General features: G+C 37.0%; 1 protein-coding gene across 3 annotated transcripts in view; it reads left to right on the top strand.

The window, feature by feature from the left end:
- The window catches only part of LOC126271957 (peptidylprolyl isomerase domain and WD repeat-containing protein 1), a 103,658-nt gene that overhangs the window by 54,810 nt on the left and 24,945 nt on the right, over positions 1-23,903 (top strand). For all 3 annotated transcript variants that reach the window (XM_049974400.1, XM_049974396.1, XM_049974399.1), the window contains exons 6-10: positions 153-258; positions 368-586; positions 721-839; positions 4,092-4,284; positions 20,534-20,670. In XM_049974400.1, the coding sequence (XP_049830357.1) occupies positions 153-258; positions 368-586; positions 721-839; positions 4,092-4,284; positions 20,534-20,670 (774 nt within the window). The remainder of the gene's footprint in view (positions 1-152; positions 259-367; positions 587-720; positions 840-4,091; positions 4,285-20,533; positions 20,671-23,903) is intronic.

Here is a 23,903-nt window from a genome sequence, read left to right as displayed (position 1 = left end):
ATTAATATTCAGACAATAAATTATTACCACCATTTGTCTTTGATATTTAGTAGGATTATGATTTTTTTTCATAATATTTATGATGAACTTCATATTATAAAATATTACACTTTTCCACCTTTTTTATGGTAACTTTGAAACGTTTCTTCCAGGTCTGATGCAGCCACAAATAAAGTGTATATATATGATGGACAGGGAACCAATGTACCATTGCATGTGTTTGAGAAACTTCACACAAAACCTGTAATCACGATAAAGGTAATTTTCATGGGTTATTTTCCTTATAGCATGTAATAGTACTGCAGTTCTCGCAGTATTATCATAATAATAGCAACACTAATTTTTCTTGTTACTACGTGTATTTCAGTATAATCCAGCGTATGAAGTTGTAGTTTCTGTAGATCAGTCTGGCATTTTGGAGTATTGGACAGGTCCAAAAACTGAATACAAATTTCCTAAATGTGTTTCATTTGATTCCAAACTAGACACTGATCTGTATGAATTTGCAAAGCATAAAACATTTCCGACAGGACTCTGCTTTTCACCAGATGGAAAGAAGTTTGCAACACTATCATCTGACAGGAAGGTAAGAGGTATGATGTAAAACACTTCTCTGATAACCATTGTTGTATACACGCTCTCTATCACTGCTGTGAAGAAGTTCTGTGTCTAATCTGATATTTTACTGAAAATTGACTTTTGCCTCATTCTTCTCCTTAGGTTAGGGTATTCAACTTCTTATCTGGTAAACTGAGTCGTGTTTTTGATGAGTCATTGCAGAGATTTACAGAACTCCAACAGATGCGTCAGCAGCTTCCCAACATGGAGTTTGGTCGAAGGTAAGTGCTACTGTAGGAGGATCAAGGTAAGTGCTACTGTAGGAGACAGAAGGCCTTATATGAGGCAATTACATTCTTAAAACTAGTTTGAAAATAAAACTGAGTTAAATGTGGACAATTTTCATTATTTCAACAGTGAGCAGCTTCAGTAGCTTTGCACCATTTATTAATCGTTTGCAAAAACCTCTTTTCTCAAATGAGCATGCAGGTCTCTAATTGTTAATTATTTAGATTTACCAGGTTGTCACCTACCATACATTATACTTGCAGACCTCAGGTCTGTGGAGGAGGATATGTCATGTACCATTATCATATATCATCATTTACCCCTCATCTTTTCTGTTCCATCTAAGAATGTTGCAAGGGGTAGTGACTATCAGAAAGCCTCTGAATGAGCTCCAGTTTCTTCTAAATGTACATTCATTGTCATTTCATGAAATGTATGTGAGATGAAGTAATAGGTTGCTTGACTCAACCTGGAATATATGTTACAGAAAACCACTCCATGACAAATGACGCGTCTCATGTAGTGTCTGTCACTGGAGTAAAATGAGAATGTCTGTGATAAATAAAGTTACAATGGCATGTCCATTTTCTCTGTGGACCTTCTCCACTTCCTTTATTAAACCTCCCTGGTAAAGTAATGCTGAAGAGTCGGTCAAAGAATGATTTTGCACTTGCTTTGTGGATGAAATAAATTTCCTTGCAGTTCTTTGATAGAGTCTTATCTGGAATCGTCCTTTCCTACAACTGTTTTTATGTGAATGTTCCATGTATGAAGGATCTGAAGGAAGATTCGTGAAGATATTAAATATCATATACGAGGGTTGGAACTTTAACCCTGTAACTGCTCTGTATGTGTTAACGTGCACACCTTTGTACCTGTCCCTGTGTGCTCTGAATGTGTTTACGCGTGCCACCAGTCCTTCTACCTGGTACTCTGAACGTGTCTACGTGTAGACATGTTGTAGCAGTTCTGAAGTGAATGCCGTGAAGTGTTTCTTTCAGTTTAGAAACTGAGTTGAACTTTAAGGGCTTAAGTCAGGGGAGTGCAGGAGGTGGTATATCACTTAGCAGCCCCATTAGTCAAACAAATCAGTAACAGCTTGCACTGTACGTGCTTGAGCATTTTCCTGCAAAATGATGGTCAGGTCCTGCAGAAAATGTCATCACTTCTGTCTCTTTGCTGTTTATTTTTGGAACACAATATACGACCAGTTTAGAGACAGAAGTGATGACACTTTCTGCAGGACCTGACCATTATTTTGCAGGACAATGCTCAAGCACGTACAGTGCAAGTTGTTACTGATTTGTTTGACTAATGGGGCTGCCAAGTGCTATACCACCTACTGCACTCCCCTGTCTTAACCCCTCGTAAGTTCAACTCAATTTCTAAACTGAAGGAAACACTTCACGGCATTTGCTTCAGAACTGCTACAAATTCATCGGGCAATAGACCACACCACTTGAACTGTCAACACAACTGGCACTGCTAAGAGTATCCTACAACTTCCACATCATTGGTAACAGGTTATACACAATGCTGGTGACTACTTTTAAGGACAGTAAAACTTTGAAACACATATCTATTTTGTACAAGCTGTAAATAAATAGTTGCCACTATTAAAGTTCCAACCCTTGTATTTCCATGGCTCACGACTCCAATGCTATCACACGGTATTATCTTCATTTCTATAAAGCTTTTGTGTGATCCCAAGTTTATTATGGATACACACAGCATGGCTCAGCAAAACAACATGCATGATAATCATGCACAAATATTGGATTTTCATTACAGATTCCGGTAGACTTTCATGCTGATGCATTTGAGCTAGCAGACTCTGTGCAATGGCAAACTTTTTACAGTGCACCAGTCATATAATCTCATTTGTTCCACTATAAACAGTACCCCATACTATTGATCACATACTGCTGTAGAATAAATTTTCAAATTTTCTAATGAATACCAGAAACATTGAACTGTTGATTTCATTATTAAACTAGCTGTTGTACTGCACTTTACACGACAACTTGCCTGTGTGGCAGTATTCACTTGTGGGTGAGTTGCTTTTACTTGACATTTTATCAATTTTACTGCGCAGTTGAATTCACTATTTTTGAACCAAAGTTATATATATGTGTCTGCTGTAATTTATTTATAGCATTTTGCCCAATCAGAGTATCTCGCCATTGGAAATATCACCCTTTCCTTTTTCTCCTATGACTATGTTAACAGTGTGTGGTGGTGAAGAGAGATGAGCAGGAAAGTAAGACCTTCATTAGACAACACACCATTGTGCACAACATTTTTAGAAATTTTTAGACTGTATTTGGTTTCTGTGCAGAAATGGAGAGGGTGTGAATGATGATAATTTTTGTTAAATAATTCTAAAAATGGCACTTTACATCTTAAAAAAAAATCCATAAATATTTCATATACTTCTTCTGACATTATACGCCTTCTTAGCAGCAAAAACTACTTAAATATGTATTTCATTAAAAGGCTCATGTTGTCATTTGTTGATACAAACAGATAGAAACACATATTGGCATATGTTCATAGAAACACTATGTACCTACTTTGCGTTTTTATCTATTTTGGATGTGGATTACATAGTACTGCACACATTCTGCAGATCTTGTCAAAATTATGTAACCTTTTTAGTTTTGTCACAATTATATAACTTTTCTAATTCATTAAACATGAAAAGTCCAGGATGGAGTAACAACAATTGAAGTTCATATAAGTACATTTGGCATTGTGTTTGGGCACTTGTTCTGAGTGAGTTAAGTCAATATTGGCATTTACTGGCTTTTTTTTTTTTGCAGTAGTTCTGACAATAGTTATATCAGTATTGAGTAAATTTTGATGTACAGGTAGGCTGTAATCTTTTTTTTTTTTTTACTAAAAATGGAACATTTATTGAACATTACTTTTTTTTCACCACTCTTTACCTTTTTGTCTATATCACCCTTCTTGTATTTGTAATTTATTTGTCTGTCCAGACATTCAATTTTCTCAAAATAATTTCCCTCCACTTTATTTCATTTGTTGTCTGCATGTCTGCTTTAAATTCGTTTTTCTCTTTTTGGACTTTCAGAACAATCCATAATTGCAGATATTATACGTACATAAACCAAAGCTGAAAGAAAGAAAAAACATTTTTAGAACTGCAGAGTTTTAGGGCCTGCATTTCAGTAAAATTGTGTGATGGTAGCGCGAAATTAGATGAGAATTTTGTTTCTTTGCAGAATGGCTGCCGAACGTGACCTCGAGAAATCTGATGCAATCAATCTTGCTAACATTGTATTTGATGAAAGTGGATACTTTATAATGTATGCAACAATGCTGGGGGTAAAAGTTGTTAATTTATTTACTAACAGATGTGTCCGCATGATTGGTAAACCAGAAAACTTGAGACTCCTGAAGTTGGCATTGTTTCAGGTGTGTATTTACTTAAGTAATTTATATATTGTTTAAATGCCATGTCTTATGAAACTCTCACAGCTTGACTGCCCCACTAATGCTTAATCTTTGGTAATGCCTTCATCAAAAAATCGGCTTGCTACTTGTTAATGATAAAATTGACATTGAATTTCTTAATTTCATGACTCAGTGCAACAACACTGTTATTATCACAGAACATACTTATTGGTTTTTCACTATGTTTTAACAGACCATTGATGGAGTACTCGTTGAACATATATTGCTTCTTGTGATGCATTTGATAAGGTGATATATTGTGCTTCTTTAGTTGACAGAACTACTGTTGGTAGCCATTTTGAATTATTGAAAATTGCTGCTCCCTGCTAACTTAAAAATTTTGCCCATTGTTGATTGGGATCTAGTGCATAATTGCCATCATAGAAGTCTTCAGTTTTGGAAAGTTGGTCCTATATTCACTGTGCCTATGATGGATTCATCGATAATGTTCAATGTCTGTTCTTGTAACTTGAACCATACAGACTTACGTATTTATCACATGGCATTTTTAAGTGCAGTATTAAATAAAATACAAACAATAACACAAGTAATTTACAAACAGGCATTTAAATTTTTAATGTAATCAGTTGCATCATTCGTTGCCATCATCAAATTGTTGAAAGTTCCATGATATGCCCTGCTGGGACATTCTGTATCAGTGTGGCAAACTGTTTGCCTGGCTGCTCCCCAATCCCCTTTTGGAAAAGGAGCCTCTCCCGTGTATGAAGAGAGTTGGCACTGCTGCTATGATTGGTGCGTATTCTGTTAATTTCCACATTCTGTGTGACTGGTCTAAGACAAAGGGTTTCTTTCATGGTGATGTACAGGTAAATTGCAGTGTTAATGGCTCAGTCTTCTCTCTTATCAATATCAGTCTTGTCTTTTGAATGATTGTTTGGCTGAGGAATTCTACTACTCTATTTTTTTCTTGTTTATAAAGAATTTTCGTCTCGTGTTGAATTCCATTTGTCTTTAGGAATGCCTTCATATGCTGACTGACAAATCTTTTTCATTATCTGTACAAATTATTTTAATTTTTCAGCCAGTTTCATTTTCTACTTTTGCTTTGAAATCAACGAAAGTATCACAGAGTTTTTTAAGGAATTGCAGTATTTACCTGAGTATCAGGCAACCCTGAATATAAGATTACCTCCCTGTTTTGTAAGAGGCTCTTTGAGGAAAATCTACTTTTTAACATATTCTGACTAATCAGAATCACATATTTTTATTGATGTAAGGTATCTGCCTAAGAAGTTGCCATTACACTTATTCTGAACTTATGTAATTTATTCATTGTCTGCATTTTGATAATACAAGGAGAAAAAAAATAAACAAAAAATTGTTTACATTAATTTTTGTTTTCATTGCCTGTCATCTGTGGTACCACTGTTTTTAATCATCATTGTCATCCCCCTAACAGGGCCGCTATAAAACTTATATCTTCATTGTTACAAATATTTGGTTGTCTCTTCCAAATATGTTGTGATTTATTTATTTATTTATTTGTAGGGTCACACACCGGATTTCGCTTCTATATTGATGTGAGAATGTTACAATGTCTTTTTTTTTGCTACAAAAACATATCATCTGCCCATCGCTTTCTCGATTGCTGTGTAGAACTAGCAGTTGACACGCCCTCTATCATTTGTGTCATACCTCATGGTGAACATCGACAACATTGCTGTACAAAACATGTAAATATGCCACTGGCCCCAGCCTAGACTTTTAGCGTCTTCTGCAGAAATGAATGTTGTTGTTGATTACTTGGTCAGGCGTAAAGTCAGTTCAATTCCGAGTACAGACACTCAGGTATTCTGCAGTTTAAACATGGTAGATTTTCATAAAAAGCCAAAGTACACAGTATACATTGTCAAGGTTGGCAGCAAGATGGAAATTTGATGACTGCTCACCACTACTCACCCCACACTCACAGTACTCAGGTAATCTTGAGTCACTATGCCCCCTCCAAGCCTTCTGTAGTGCTGTGCTTGAGCAACAATGCAACTTGGATGGCTACATCTTTATAGCGTGTAAGTCATGTCTAACAACAGTAACTAATGCATAAAAAAAGAGTATCAGAATCACAATTCAGTCCAATTCTAGAACTTTTTTCTATTCCTGTGATATAGTGTCATCTGTTAGTACTATCTCCATGAGTCTTTCTGCTATACTTTATTCTTGTGATGACAACTTCAGTCTGTTTAATGTGATTTGTCTCATTTGTTAGACATTTAATCCTGGATTAATTTTCTTTTTTGTTCCATCTGAATATCGCATCATATTCTAAAGCTGATTAAAAGCTGGTAATGTACAGGAACAGAATTTTCATTTGCAATGCACTTCATAAATCATCAGTTTTTCATAACAAAATAAAACACTTGGGTTCAGAATCGTGTAATGGTTTTTGAAGGACAAGATATTTGGCTTTGAATGGTACCTTTACTTAAAATTAGCATAAATGTATGTGTACTATATACGTACATGTATGAGAACTTCTGATGCAAATCTATTGAAACACACAAAAAAAAGTTTGTGAGTTGATAGAATTTAATGTTATCTCCTCCTGTGTTTCACAAAACTGTCAATTTTTAACTGGAGCATTAGATTGTTGTAGTGCATAGTTCATAGTTTCTCATGCATCTGTCCATTGTGTTAATGCTGTGAGTCAAATGTTATGTGATTGATCAAACAAGATCACTACTGTATCAAGCACTTCTGTATATTGGGGAATCTTGAGCTTATTCGAACGAAAGTATTGTTTGCCTACTCATCAAAATAAATTTGTACGAAACCTCAATAGCCAAAGCTTCACCTATAAATGTAAGACAACTCGTATATTAATCTATTAAACACTGCAAAAATGTTTACCCCAGCAGCAACAGTTTAATCTGCAAATATAAGGTGACCACATAGCTTTTGAATGATGAATTTTGGAAAAAATGTGGTCTTATAATTGGGGTAAATATGGTATCACTTACTTTTCTCCATGAAGCCATGCTCATTGGTCCACAAACTTCAGAATGCACTATTTAACAAGACCTTTTGCATATCTGCTTGATGTTTGTAGATCAGGCTTGTAGTGTTTTGAGAATTTCCACGTAAATTCTAGAGCCACTGGCCCTTCGACCGTCTAGAACACACAATATATTAAATATAAGTGTGAGAGAGCCTATCTACTGCACATTTCCTGTCTGTGTGTGCAGGTCCGAAGTGTGTAGTAAGAAGACTGTAGATACGGCGGTCGAACAGCACCGACAAGTGTTTGCCAGTCACGCCATGGAATTTAATAAATGAAAGAACACAGCATAGTCAAGGAACTTCTGTGTTATTCCATGCTGTTTTATAACTTTGAGTATTGTAGTGAAAAAAGAAGAACAGTTGAAATATTATCAATTAATGCTCGTCTTGGACTTGAAGAGGATAAGACAAGTATTCAGATTCAGGATGAGAATGGACTTGGTTTTTAAGCCAATTTTCTCTTATGTGTAAATGAACTTTATTTCTAACCTTTCGATATGCCAGGAGACTTACTTGACAGTGTTTGTTTATGTGGAGAATGAGATTTGTAAAAGTTTGATGTTTAAATATTGCTAGGAATATAATATATTCCTAACAAATATACTTCGGAGAAGAAGAGAAAAAGAGGTTGCAGCAGCAAGCTAACCAGCGAGGAAAGTCAGCTGACAATCTCAAGTAAGTCGTTTCATTAAAGAAGTAGGAGTTTACACACATACTTCACCACTTTAAGTCATCCAAAGCATTAGAATGTGGTTACCTGTGTGAAAGGACAGAAGAGAACAGGAATTTTGAGATGAAAACAAGATAAGAAGATATTATGTGTTGCCATAGCAACCGAGTATAACAAAGTGAGATAGCCATTACGAGAAACTGGACTAAGCCTAAAAATCAAATGGAGAGAATTTGTAAAGGCAAATAAGGGAGAAGACATAAGAAAGCCACAACATGAAACACTGGAAAGAAGATCTTGATGTATTAGACTAAGAAGGGATATGCCTAGAATGATATGACCAAGAAGATCCAGTGTGAGGAGTATACAGCTCTCACACGCATCGCAGGGATGCAGACGCAGTAACCAACCTACATCCACCACCGCTGCCACCAGCCTCTGTTCACCAGTTCTGACCTGCTGCCACAACCGCTCACCTACGCAGTGAGAATTCTATGGCGGGTGAGCGTGAAATAAAAACTTTATTACTCTAGTAAGAAGTGTTACAAAATACTGTGAGGTGAACTTTTACTGCATAACTGGTATAATTGAAATTAGTATTAAATGCTCACAAGAGCTAAAGCCTATAGAAGCATGGAAAGTAAACAACGAATTGGAGAGACGTCAGAACCAGCCATGGCTATGAGGATTACTAAAGAAGGACCTGACTGGTCTGAGTTAGTAAATCTAATCAAAACTCAAAATGCTGCTTTAAGTAAGGAACTAAATGCAACTCTAAGTAAAGAACTAAGCTTCATACATTCTAGTTTAAATGCTCAGAATGAAACTTTAGGATTTTTAAATGCCAAAGTCGGCTCACAGAGCAAAGAATTTGGTAATCTAAGTGAAGGCATGGATGCTTTAAAAACTGAATTTGACACCTTGAATAGTAAAGTAGAGGATTTGAAATTAGACTTAAAGAAAGAATTAACCAATTCATTGGACTTTCATGTAAATCAACTGTTCATTGACTTTAGTCAGAAACAGAATGATCACTTACAATATGTAGCAAAAATGTTAGAATTTGGTATTGACGAAAAGTTAGGATCATATGAAAATGTATGCAATGTTAAGTTTGATGCTGTAAAGCAGGGGTTGCATACTTTAAAAGAGAGTGTTGAAAAGCAAGATAAGTTAATGCTAATAATCCAGTCGCAAATTACAGGTGTAAATATGTGAGTGCATAATGAAGAAAGAACTTTCCAAGAGAGGATAGCTAACTCTGATACAGTAACTATAAGTAGTTTGGAGGAACAATGTGAAAGGATTATAGATCAAAAAGTCACTGAGAGAATAACATCCGAGAATGTGTCGCCTATTGTTTCTTCTGAACTTTCAGATACCCGAAAGGTTATAGATGACGTGTGGAAAGAATTCAAACTTATCCAGGACAAAGTGGAAAAATGGACAACTTCACCCAATGTTGTGTTAACAAGTGAAGTAGTTACTGATTTACAATGGGAGCAAATTCGAGGTTATTGAGACAATTCCTTAAGTTTAAGCTGGATGGGGATGTACTTCTAACTCATTTTTTGAAGAGATTTGACCAAGCTTTGCCAAAGAACTGGGAGGATTTTAAATTGATTGAATTTGCTGTGGGTTACTTCTAGGAGAAGCTTCTGAATGGGGAACAGTAAATATTGATAACTGTTCCTCTTTGGAAGATTTTAAAAAGAAATTTAAGGAGAAGTATTGGTTTGCAAGTGCCCAGGATAAGTTAATATCAGATTTGTGGGACCCAAAATACTACAATAATACTTGGCGTTCCATGAGAAAATATTTCAACTGGCATCTAACACAGGCAAAGTATTTAGATAAGCCGATATAGGAAGAGGGGTTGGTTCGAATTTTGATTAGGTGATTACTCATCTATTCAAGAAAAGACATCTTGAATAGTGGCTGGAAAATGGTTGAAGAATTGTTGTCCTTCACCAGTGCCCTAGATTCCCTAAATAAAGACCACAATGAAACTTTACATCAAGGGGAATATTCGAATTTCAAAAGGAATAGTGGGAATAATTTCAAAAAGCATGAAGTTAATCTAGCTAGAGTACACCAGTGCAATAGAAAAAATGGTAACGACAACTATCAGAAGAAGCATCCACCTTTGAATTTAGGTCCAGTAATGTTTCAGGAATTTGAACCAAGTAAATAATAGAGCACAAAGTGGTAACATAGCATCTCAGTTCGGTAACCAACCTGTGATTATAATAATGAGGAAAACGTGGTGCGATCTGGAGCCAGGGCCAGGGCCCAGGTCGTAGAAATACACTAGGAGGCCTGGTTAATGATAATTTCACGCACAGAATACCTAAAAGAGTATGGTTACATCTAGAAGAACCAAACCTGGTTATCAACAATCCAGAACCTATAAAAGTGGGGACCATGGAAACTTCAGAAGTTAACATATTAATAGACTCAGGGAGTGAAGTATCCCTCATATCTAGTGCATTCTTTTTATTTATTACAGACCAAACAGATTTTACCGCTAGTAGAAAATATTAATAGATACGTATTATTTGGTTTAGATTGGTTATTAGAATTTAAAATCATCTTAAATTTTGAGGAAAATCTTCTTTGTTCTGGTAAAAGGAGCGGTAGATGCTGGATACCATTTGTGACAGACAGCTACATTGGAAAACAAACATTGGAATGTCAGTGTCTGCGATTAACAGCTCCAGCACAATTGTCACCAGAGGTCGATAATGTAGTTCCAGGAACACAATGAACTGATATACAAGACAAAGTTAATGAGTCACTAATATTAACCAAACAAAATTGAGATTTATGTAAAATTTTTAGTGGAGTTTAGTGGTGTTCTCCGACTATCCCAGTAACATCAGTGACTATATTTGTAAATTCAAAATCAAAGATGACACTACATTATTCTGTAAGCCGTATCCAATACCGGTAAGTTTGAAAGAAGCAGTGAGGGAGGAAGTCAACAAAATGATTGATAACAATATAATAGAACGGAGCTCCACCATCATGAATAACCCCTTGGTCTTGGTGAAAAAAGGTAGAGGTGGGGTATGGTTAGTGTTAGACGCATGGACATTGAATAAGTATATAGAGGCAGAAAGAGACAGACCAGTTAACATTGATGAATTGCTATCCAAATTTGAGAAAGCAAGTTTTTTTATCACGATGAACCTGACTCAGAGATATTGGCAAATTAGGTTGCATTCAGAGTCAAAAAAGTATACAGCATTTTTGTTTGATGGTAAATTGTATCATTTCAATGTATTGCCATTTGGATGTAATATTTCTGTACCCGTATTTATAAGTGCGCTAGATGAAGCATTATGGAGAGATTTATTGAAGGATTTAATAATATATGTAGATGATATCCTAATAATATCAGCTACTGGGCAAGAACATTGTCTAACTTAGAGTAAGACCCTGAAGAAATTTAAAGAGAAAGGTATTATATTACAGTGAAATTGTCTAAATCATATTTTGCGTGCCAGGAGCTTAAGTTTTTAGGGCATATTACTGGGGTGTAGGGAATTAGACTGCACTCTGAATGCATCAAAGCTATTGTAGCATGTCCACACCCAAGAAAAGGAAGACAATTGAAGGGATTTATAGGAATGACTGGATACTATAGGCGGTACATACAAAGTCATGAACTAAATGACTCGAATATTTTATGTTTATTAAGCAAGTTAATACCGTGGGTTTGGGATCAAGAGGCAAATGAAGCATTTGAAAACATCAAAAGAGCACTTGTTGAATCACTCATATTACACCATCTTGTTATGAGTGAACCATTTAAATTGTCAACAGATGCATCTGATTATGGTATTGATGCAGTACTAGTTCAAGGAGAGTGGGATCTAAATAATGTAGATCGCTGAATCATAGCTTTTGCTAGTCGCAGTCTAAATAAACATGAATTAAACTACTCGGCTACTGAAAAAGAAATATTAGCGATTGTAGGGAGTATCCAAAAATTTCAACCACTTGTATGGGGGTCAGAAATACATGTTTATACAATTCATCAAGCTCTATCCTTTCTAATGAGCTGTCGATTGTTACACAGTAGATTAATGCGATGGCTGCTTTTCCAGCAGGAATATGATATTAGGATACAATATGTAAAAGGTTCCGAGAATATTGTATCAGATGCTTTGTCTGGGTTACCCATAGGAATGGAAGAATTAAAACATATGGAGGGACCCGGCGTTATTTTTGCAATTAATTTTATGCCAGTAGAATATCCAGACATCAGGGTACAAGAGATGGCTCAAAGAATAACAGAAAAGATCCATCATGATCTCCATTTTACATAAATGTTCTCTATGTGTATCCGAAATTTCTTACCTCCTAATCAAGTGGGAAATGGAAAATTACAGGTCATAATTTGTTTTGGAGAGACAATGTAACATCGCTTATGCATTCCAACGCTAATGGAAAACGCACTTCCGTCATATGTTCATACAGGATATGGACACTTTGGAATAAAAAAGTGTATAGCCCATATTAATAAGTTTTATTATTTTAAGAAACTTGGGCATAAAGTAGCATCTTTGATAAGAACTTGTGAAATTCGACAGAAAGTGAAAGAGAATAATAGTCATATGAAGTACAAAATGTATCTGATTATTCCTAAGTCTTTGCATGATCTCACAGCAGCAGATTTTTTTGGACCAGTTCCCAAAGGAAAAGGAAGAGTGTCATACATTTTGGTCATCATAGTGTTGGTCATGTTAAACTATATCCAATCAAAAGGGCCAATACACAGACAGTTATATACTGTTTACAACAATACTTTCTGGAAGTAGGTAAACCAAAATGGCTTCTTATGGATAATGGCCCACAATTCATGAAGAATGATTTAAAGAATTCCTAGCGTGGGAAGGTATTCGTCAAGTGCTAATATCCAACTATAACCTGTCCTCGAATCTTTGTGAATGAGTAATGAAAGAAATTGGAAAACTATGCCGTACCTACTGCCATGAAAAACATACTTTGTGGGCAATGAAAATTAAAGACTTTGAACTTATTCTAAATGAATTACCACTTTTGTCGACAGGGTTGACATCTTTAGAAGTAATAGGCAAACCTTTTGTAGGAGAACCTCTACTTAAATGTTTTAATTGGCCTGAACAACCTACTGTCGATTACAAACTGAATCAGGAAATAGTTTCTAAGAATTTAGTTGAAAAAGCATAACAAAGTGTGAGTAAACATAATGTAAAAGCTATTGAACTTCAATATAAGGTCAATGGCTTAGTTCTTCTAAAACATCATCTTCAAAGCTCTGCTCTGAAGAACGAGACACGCAAGTTTTTCCAGAAATATGAAGGACCATACTGAGTGCAAGCGGTAATCCATCCCAAAACATTATTTTTAGTGGATCCTACAACTGGATCAGAAAAGGGAAAGTATAGTGTAAAAGATGTAAAGTTGTACATATCCCCCAGGGATGTTAACATTCTGAGTTAGTGGGCAGAGTGACGACAGTCAGGTCCCAAGTTGTTTTTGGTGTTTCTTCTGTAATAATTTTCCTGCACTGAATTTCCTCAAATACTTAAACTATTCTATCATCCCCTACTTAGAGGTAATGGAAAAAACCATACCAGTGAGAATTTGTGATTATGTCATCCAAAATTGCTCTTGGTAAGAGATTTCCTTGTTCCAGTCAGTCAGACTTCTAACCTCTACCTCTATATATAATCTCTTGTGGTACTAAAGATGCGTCTGCATAAGTGCTTCTGGTACTGCTCTTATGTCCCTGCAAGAGCATGCAGGAGGTAGGATTATCAAAGTGCATTCGCACCTACCGGTCCCCAATCCAGACTTGTCCCGACTTTGCTCAGGTGGCAATTAGCACATATGTTGTCTCCTATCTCCATCATTTGGCACAGCCTTGGGACAAGATATATTAGGTGCACCTGGTCAGCTCTTATCTCCCTTGGTTTCAATCGGCGTGGTCTCCACGTATAATTAGATCATATTTTTGCTTGGGATGATCCTAGTATGTAATCTCTTCACCAGTTTCTTTGCAAACCTATGTGTAGAGGTCTGGGTGAAACCAACATTATCAGTTTTGTATATCGTGATGATACAAGGTGACATTATGATAACCTCAACACTGGTTTTGTGAAGGCTGCCTGGTGATCCCTTTCTTTGTCAAATAATTTCTGAAGTCATGGGAATAGTATTCTCATACTGAATGTAATATAATGAACTTTTGACCTTTTGCTCTACATGAGGTTTCTGTCCTCGCTGAGCTGGCCTTAGGACACCAGCATTATTCTTTGACAAATGTACTGCCATAATCGGGCCAGAGTTACAGTTTATATTTCTTGACGCATATTTTTCTTAGAGAATTCAAGGAAATATTAAGTTAGCAGAACATATAATGTTTGATGACTAATTAAACAACTGTGATAACATAGTATGTAGATTTTCTGCTTTGTATAGAATATTTTATACCTTTTATGAAGTGTGATGTAGGTGGGAGGGTTTGTATCAGTTTTGAAAAGGGTGGGTATTGTGGATAAAAGCATGTTTTACGAAAACATATAAATCATGACTATCACAAAGCACACACCACACCTTTCAGACGACCCTCACAAACAAGTGTGTGTGATTATCCATCACGTGCCGTTTCCGTAAGGTTGCTAAGCTTTCCTTCAGAGACCTCAAGGGTGAATGTGGGAATGTCCATTCTGTAGGAGACGATTTAACACCAAACCTCCTCCGGCATCTCACTCAAGTACCTGCGAGGCAGGGATCCTGGGAAAAGGGGGTGGGAAGGGTTTCCTGTCTTTGGGCTTATTCTCTTATGTGTAAATGAACTTTGTTTCTAACCTTTGGATACTTACTTGACAGTGTTTGTTTATGTGGACAATAAGATTTGTAAAAGTTTGATGTTTAAATATACATCATTAAGTGAAGCAAAAGAAACTGAATACGTCTGTTTATTTTTATAAGTAGAAAGAGCCTTGAGAAATTCGTGTTCCTAGCAAATATACTTCAGAGAAGAAGAGAAAAAGAGGTTGCAGCACCAAGCTAACCAGCTATGAAAATCGGCTGACAATCTCAGGTAAGTCGTATTGTTGAAGAAGTTGGAGTTTACACACATACTTCACCACTTTAAGTTGTCCAAAGCATTAGAGGGTGCCAGGACTGCTTTCCTATTATGGAAGAAATACATGACTCTTATTTTATGCTCATTGGGTTCAGTCCCTCTTGTCATTTTTGTCTTTTAGTAAATGTGTGCTTACATGATTCAAACACATGTAGATGTCAATCTTTAATGCCCCAATTTGTAATTGTTTACACTATTTGCACGATGATGAACTAATCAATAAGTGACACCTACTTGAGATGCAGCCTCAGTTGGGATTCCAGAAATGACTACGTAATTCTTATACTATTTTACCATGGAACACTGCACTTAAGCCACATATAATTGTTTGACTAACCTACAGTTAATTTTATTCAAGACCTGGAACATTTACAACTTTGTTAATTGTTATTTGTTTATTCTTGTCGTAAGTGGTAACTTAAAAAAGAATGCGCCTTGTATGGTCACCCGAAGGCCTGCTGCTCCAACTCCTGTAATTGTGTACTGAACAAGTTGGCTCAGTGCTGAGTACACTGCACTCACATTCAGGGTGATGACAGTTCAAAACCCCATCTGGCCACCCAGATTTAGGTTTTCCAAGATTTCTCTAAATCAGTTAAGCCAAATGCCATGTTGGTTCCTGTGATTGGGCAATGCCAAATTTCCTCCCTATCCTTCTATAACACAAGCTTGTACTCTGTGTGTAATGATTTTGTTGTCAATGAGATATTAACCTATAATATTCCTTCCTTTTTGTTGTCAATGGGACATTAACCTCTAATCTTTCTTCCTTCCTTCCTTCATAACTGTAGTTGATTCTAAATCATCAAGTGAGTATTATTTTCATGTGTTCATGTCATCCAGAATCTACATACCTGCAATCACCATAATATGAAGAGGCAGTAAGAGCCATCTATGCATTTTTATTTTCAGTTTTCATAGTACTTACAACATTTGGTTTATTCTCAGTTCTACACTCATTCACTGTATGACCAATTTTCTGGCATTTATAGCATTTCATCAACTTGGAATTTCATGCCTCATGATTATTCTACAAATTTTAGTAGTTTTTGGTTTGCACAGGCCCTGTCATTATTGAAATCAATTGTGCTTTTTCAATGATCATGACTGGATGAATATCAAATAAGATACATGTGCTTCTTCCATAAATGGAAAACAGTGCCGACAACCTGTCCTGTACTCATCAAGCTAAAGTTCAAACTGAACAGCTTCGAAGCAGCCAGTGCCAAAATTAAAGCTCCATTTGTAGAAGGACTCTCACATTCTGTTGCTTCTTGACACAATCACTGATATAATAAATCACTGGCAATATTGTCATCTGCCTTCTCAGTTGCCATAATCAGGATATGAAAATCTGATGGAAGTCCACTTAGCAAGGTTGCTACTACTAAATCATTATATTTTTTCTGATCAGTGTTTGAAGTTGTGGAGTAAGTCTCAGTTTTTGACAAATACTCTTCCATATTTTTCTTAGAAGTCAATGGTATATACATCTAAATTTGTAGCAAGAAAATATAACTAGATAAACACTTATCTTTAAATGCTGCCTATAACTTGTGTCATGCCCCTCTTGCAGTTGCTGCTCTATATAGTTTTGAAAACGCAGGTGAATTTAAAGTTAAGCATAATTTCTATCTTGCTTCCTGTACATTCTTCAGATCATTATCAGTAGCAGCAAGTGTGTCCCGTGTCTCTCTGTTTCAGGTATATTTCAGTGGTAAAATTCCAGTTGTTGTAGTTAGCCATACCCATCAACTTTTCAGAATCAAAGAGAGGTTGTCCATGGAAAGTCACCTTAGTTACATTCAGTTAGTTCTCTCTCTCTCTCTCTCTCTCTCTCTCTCTCTCTCTCTCTCTCTCTCACACACACACACACACACACACACACACACACACCCCTTTATTCTCAACTAATAATAACAACGATATATGATGCAGATAGAAGCGGTCTTGATTTTTTTCGGTTTCTGAGCACATGGTATCTTATGAATGCAGAAACTTCATTATTCTCTCTTTGTAATTTCTTCTGGATACGTGACCTATTTGATATTGACTCTATAGTATCCCATTGTGAGAGGTGCACCCACAAATAGAGAAGGGCGTTCAAGAAGCCACAACAGTAGAACTTTATTACTACAGAGAAAATGTAAAATAACCGTTAGCAACTGAAACAGCTTCCAAGTAAAAGCAATATCTAGATTGTCGTGATCTAATGAGAGCAGTTCCTGAATGTACAAACAGAGTACACTGTCGATCAGCGTTGAGAAATGCTGCCATAGGCATTGACTGTATACGTGGCACTGGCGATATTTCTGATGAGCACTGCACTCTGTCAAGTAGACTGGCTTCACTTCTGATATAGAGTCGAGATATTGAGGTTGGGACTGGAATTTGCACTGACTGGCAAGCTGCCGGTGCTGTCCTATGGAAGTGCCTGGCAGAAGAATACCAGGAAGTTTTCTAGTGTGACATGGCTTGCAGATATGAGCTAGTGCTGGATATATCCAGTGGATGTTGCAGCTTCATATACTGGAGTGGCTGTCGCAGGCAAGGTGAGCTGCGATCAAGGTGCAGGGCATCTTCACAGGTCAGAAAGGCACTCTGTTGCGTGGAATGTGGCTGGACTGTACAGCGCCAGCTGTATGCCACAACTGCTGTCAGTCTTTTTAAGAGAATATAAAGTCATTTTATTAATTAATCAAATGCGCATACACCTTATTGTTGGAAGCACAGATCAGTCTATTCCAAGATAATTACATGGAAAAATTAGGGACTTTAAACAACAAATTACAACGGTGTACCAACACAAAAATACAATTATTACCAACATGTAGCAGTCACTTTTTAGTACTACGGTGATTTTTAAAGGGAAGAATCCTCTCTAATTTTACCTGTATCCATCAGTAAGTTTAATTTGTCTTGTGTTTGACCATGAAATCCAAGTTTTCTCACCTCCCACCTAACTGTCATAGTACTTGCAGTGGATCCTGATGCAGCTTGGAATTCCTGTGTGATGTTCTGGATAGATGTCTGCCTATTACGCATCATGACCGTCTTCAACTGTCTACGGTCTCTGTTAGCCAACAGACGAGGTCAGCATGTATGCTTTTGTGCTGTACATGTCCCTTCACGTTTTCCACTTCACTATCATATCAAAAACAGTGGACCTAGGGATGTTTAGGAGTGTAGAAATCTAGCATCTATAACAGAAGTGACACCCAATCATCTAATCACGTTCAAAGTCCACGAGTTCCACAGAGTGCCCCATTCTGCTCTCTCTCGATGTCTAATGACTACTGAGGTCACTGATATGAAGTACCTGCCAGTAGGTGGCAGCACAAAGCACCTAATATGAAAAACATGTATGTTTGGGGGTGTCCAGATACTTTTGATCACATAGTGTAGTACAGAGTTTTTACTTACAAAACCATTTTCACTATTTATGGCAAACAAAATAAGTTAATGGAAAGTCTATGATAAAATATAAATAAATGGCTTAAAAGAGTTTTGCACTAGCCTAATACTTGTGTAGTTTGTGCTTTTATGGTTGGAAACCTCCTTCCCTATACTCTTTCGACACAAAGATATTGTTAGTTACAGCCATGTAATGTAGAAAAGGTAAAACTAAACTTACAATCAGAATTAAGTTCAGAAGAACACGCTGTGACTCTAATTGTGAATTGGACATTGCTGCTTATGTACCCTGTTGTCAACCTACCTTAAAGGGTCATTTCAGTCTTAAATCATGCAAGTAGTGTCATACTTTGGCTAGAGGGGTTATCAGCACAAGAAATTTCCCATCAAACAGCAGCAACATTAGTCCCCTATTGTGCAACATAAAACATTGAAAATCTATGTCACACTCTTTATGTGTGGTCAGCGACACAATCAGAAGACTGCTATCTACAAATTATGGCAACAAAGATTCTGTAACTTACCGAACGAAAGCGTTGGTATGTTGATAGAAACAATGACAAACACAAACACACACACAAATTTTAAGCTTTCGCAACCCACGGTTGCTTCATCAGGAAAGAGGGAAGGAGAGGGAAAGACGAAAGGATGTGGGTTTTAAGGGAGAGAGTAAGGAATCATTCCAATCCCGGGAGCGGAAAGATTTACCTTGGGGGGAAAAGGGACAGGTATACACTCGCACACACAAGCATATCCATCCATCCGTCTGCACCTAACAGACACAAGCAGACATTTGTAAAGGCCTTTACATATGTCTGCCCATGCCTGCCACGCGCGGACAGACATGCGTGTTTGTGCGAGCGCACACCCGACCCTCTCTCCCCCCAAGGCAAGCCCCCAGGACCGGGACGACCCCCCACCCTCTCCCCCAAAACCCACATCCCCTCGTCTCCCCCCCCCCCCCCTTCCGACGCAGCAACCGTGGGCCGTGAAAGCCTAAAATTTGTGTGTGTGCCCACGTCCGCCACTGCCTACATCAACGCCCTTGTCCGGCAAGTTACAGTGCAAAGATGTGCTCTTTTGAATTGACTGTTTATTATGGTTATTGTTTCGTTTTTATTCACAGTGAAGCTGTTTAGTGAGGCATTCTTTCATTCTGTGCTCCCCTTGAATCTAAGCGCATGCATGTTCACAGATATGCAGGTGGCGTAAAACTTTTTCTGAACAGATTACCTATGAGACTAAGAGTAATTGAATAAAGAAGATACTTTGTAGTAGACAATGATGTAGAAAAATTTGATTAGCAGCTAAGATTTCCTTCAGGGTGCAGTCCATTTAAGTGATTAACCAGATGAACACTTCACCAAGAAGCTATCTTCAGAGGACAGAGTCATCATTCTGCAATGGAAAGGAACATGAGACAAAAGACAAGGGAGTAGACATTTCATCACTTGTCCCTTCATATTTATATGTGAGCTATATTGAAATATGTCATCAGAGATGAAGCTACAAATTGTACTTGCAAAGTCAACAGTAGGAAGACATCCTATTGTGAAAAGGTTTGTTTCAAACTTTGTTTATGCAAGGAATGTAATAGCAGAAAACTGTGGTTTAGAAAAATCCTCTAGAATATAAACAGATGAGTTGAAGAAGAAAGCTGAAAGAGAGACCACCACTTTTCATTTTTCAATCACAGAATTCCAAATGGCCTATTTCCTTAAGTCCAGCATGTGTATTCTGATTGTAACTGTTGATTTTTCATCATGATTTTTTAACTATTGTCTTTTGTATCAGATTAACTAGAAGCTGTGGCAAAACTTTTTATTTTCAAGAACTTATCAGGTGCTAGATATGAAAATAGTATAAGACAATTATATTTTGTATTCGCTATATTGGTAAAATATTCTGATTAGTAATGCACTTACTCACAGCAATATTTATCTTATAAACATCTTTGCCATTTTCAGGGAAGAGGAAGAAAGTCTAAAGCTGCTGTTACAGTGGAAATGGAAGCATCAGAAAATCCAACACTTGATTCCATACGAGCTGACCCGATACTCTTCTGCACTGCATTGAAGAAAAACCGGTTTTATATGTTTACAAGGTACCCATTTATCACATGGATTATTTGATTTCTATTGGTGTAAGATGAGGCAGTAGTGGGTTAGTCTGGAGCAGGCCTGTTCACTGAACTGCTTGTAAGCTGGCTCGCACTTACACGGTAGCAGTGAGCAACCAGCCGACTCAGTGGCTAATGGTGATGGACAGAGTGATGAGAGGAGGGGTGAGTCAGAACAATGTAGCTTCAGAAAAGAAACTTTTATCAGCCGGTCTAATTCTATGGCCACTAATGTAATGTATTGCTTCATAGTGATGCATTAATGTATTTCATGGCACATTTATTTCCTGAGGCTCTTGTGTTAATGAGAAATGGCAGTGAAATAAAACTTGCATCTCTTTTACTACTCTAATGAAATGAAGGCCAAGGGGCAGCTAAATACAAAACATGATATTTCTTACAATTGATGCTGCCTAATGATGAATGCCATTTTAGAAGAATTTTAAATTGATTTCAACTTACATTTTGTGGCCATTTTATTCAAGCATTAAACACAAGCAGATTCAGAAAGAAGTAGGTGTGTAGTTATTCAGAGATGAGGAGACTTTCTCAGGACAGAGTAACTTGGAGACGACAGGCATCAAACCAGTCTTTGGAATGAAGACCACAATAATAATAATAATAATAATAATAATAATAATAATAATAATAATAATAGTGGAGATGCTGAGTCACAGAAAGGCACAACAAAAAGACAGTTGGAAAGATAGCTTTTAGCCAACAAGGCCTTTGTTAAAAATAGACAACATACACACATGTGCACACATGAACGCGCGCACATACACACACACACACACATGCAAATGCAACTCACATACAAATAACCATAGAGACTGTGCTAATATGTGTGTGTGTGAGTTGTGTGTGCATCTATGTATGTTGTCTATTTTTGACGAAGGCCTTGTTGGCCAAAAGCTAACTTTCCGACACTTTTTTGTTGTGCATTTTTGCGACTCAGCAGCTCCACTGCATAGTGAGTAGCAACTATCCTTTTCATCGTATTGTTACATTCTGTTGTGGATTTTCCATTGTTTAAATACTGGAATGAGTATTACTAATTTTGCTTTTCACTTTAGCATCAATGTCTGATACCACTTTATGAGAGTTTTTGCTATAAATACAAGTTTTTAAGCTGAAGTGTGGCAGTGAACATCAGTAGGTAAATTTTGTTCTCTTCATTGCAGAAAAAAATTGGTCACACATCAGCGTAGTTGAAGTTGATCGAACAGTGGTATTGACCGTCTAGGCATGACGAGCCGTGTACTTTCTTGCAGACTTGTGAAGGCATGGAAATTTATGTTGTGGAAAGTTCTTAAACAAGTTTATGAGAATCATTTTGTTGTGAAGCTTATTATGCAACTGCCAGTCACACTTATAGACCTATAAGTTCTAACTGTTGCTCAGTTTAAACATTGTCAACATCAACTAAAAAGAGAAATGAAAATATCTATTAAACTTTTCATGTAACTTTTCAAAATTCTGGAAAGAAGTCTCAGATTCCTGGAGAAGAGCAATGAGTATTATTTGATATTTTTCAAAATTCTATTCTACTCCCATCATTAAAGCTAACAGCTGTGGAGAAATCAGCAGTGTTCCCATTCCCTGGCTGTCTATTCCACAAAGAGCATTTCAGATTGAACCCCTGAATGCAGTCATATATCTCTGAAAGTAACATGTTTATACCCGGAACACATTGGTGTGGTGTGTAATGTCACAGAGGAAGGCGAAATCTTGTATCCACCATTCATCTTTCATTTCTACGATAGGCTTACCACTCATGACCATAAACATGAAGTTCAACAAATCTCTCAAGGATTTTACTTTCACTCATCCAGTGTATTTTACTGTAATACAGCGCATCATCATAACTGCTTTCCATGCCTCTTAAAAGTCTTGGAACTAGGGGTGTTTGAGGACATGAGTGCAGATGAAATTTGTTGTACGAGTCAGTACAGTTGTCACTTCCCTCATGTTCACACTCTTACCACATAAATGCTCTTGACAGAGAGTGTAGTGTATTGCAAAATCTCATGTGAAACATGTAAATATTTTAGCATCTCATAAAAGTACCATGAAACTGATATTTCGGTTAACTTTAGGTGTTGTTCCATCTATAACCATAGAAGCAAGATGCTTCCATCACAGACAAATTGTCAACATGCTTTTGCATGCACACAAGAATTTCTACCCCCATTTTGTATCTTTCATCAGAACCAAGTGTGAGGGTTTGTGCCGTATTGAAGCATGGTTTTACTTTATAACAGACAGAATCTCCAGAATCTTCCAACTGTTCTTCCCATAAAACTGCTTTTACCATGAAGAAGAAGAGACTATATACTCTGGACACAATCTGGTTTCTTGACCAGACTATAATTCAGCTTCATAAGCACATTGCATTGGACAAATTTCTGTCATTAGATTCTTCTCTTTTCTTCATTCTACATTCTGTGTCGACAAAAAAACATGGAACTTTGCCAGGGAGGAGTTCCATGGCAAAGTCGTGCAGACCCTGAGTGACTACTTGTGATAACTGAAATTTGTCAAAAGGGCATCTTTTGCCACTGCATGACACCCCAGGAGCACCTCAAGCATAAAAATCCAACTCTAAAAAATCGAGATTCATCTCAATACCTTGTTGTGATATTCAGATAGACTTGTTTGATGCAGCTCTCCAGGCTACTCTATCCTGTGCAAGCCTCTTCATCTCCGAATAACTACTGCAACCTACATCCTCCAGAATCTGCTTAGTTTACTCATCTCTTGGTCTCCCTTTAAGATTTTTATCCTTCATCCTTCCCTCCAGTACTAAATTGGCAATCCCTTGATATCTCAGAATGTGTCCTGCCAACTGATCCCGTCTTCTTGTCAAGTTGTGCCACAAATTCCTCATCTCCTCAATTCTGTTCAGTACCTTCTCACTAGTTACGTGATCTACCCATCTGATCTTAGGCATTCTTCTTTAGCACCAGATTTCGAAAGCTTCTTCTATTCTCTTCTTGTCTAAACTATTTATCATCCATGTTTCACTTTGATAGATGGCTACATTCCATACAAATACTTTCAGAAAAGACTTCCTGACACTTAAATCTATACTCAATGTTAACATATTTCTCTTCTTCAGAAACACTTTCCTTGTGATTGACAGTCTACATTTTATATCCTCTCTACTTCAACCATCATCAGTGATTTCGCTCCCCAATTAGCAAAACTAATTTACT

The sequence above is a fragment of the Schistocerca gregaria genome, chromosome 5 (genome assembly GCF_023897955.1).
Source record: "Schistocerca gregaria isolate iqSchGreg1 chromosome 5, iqSchGreg1.2, whole genome shotgun sequence".
Classification (NCBI taxonomy): Eukaryota; Metazoa; Arthropoda; class Insecta; order Orthoptera; family Acrididae; genus Schistocerca; species Schistocerca gregaria.
Note: the sequence above shows the minus strand (reverse complement) of the source record. Positions and strands in the feature narration are given on the sequence as shown.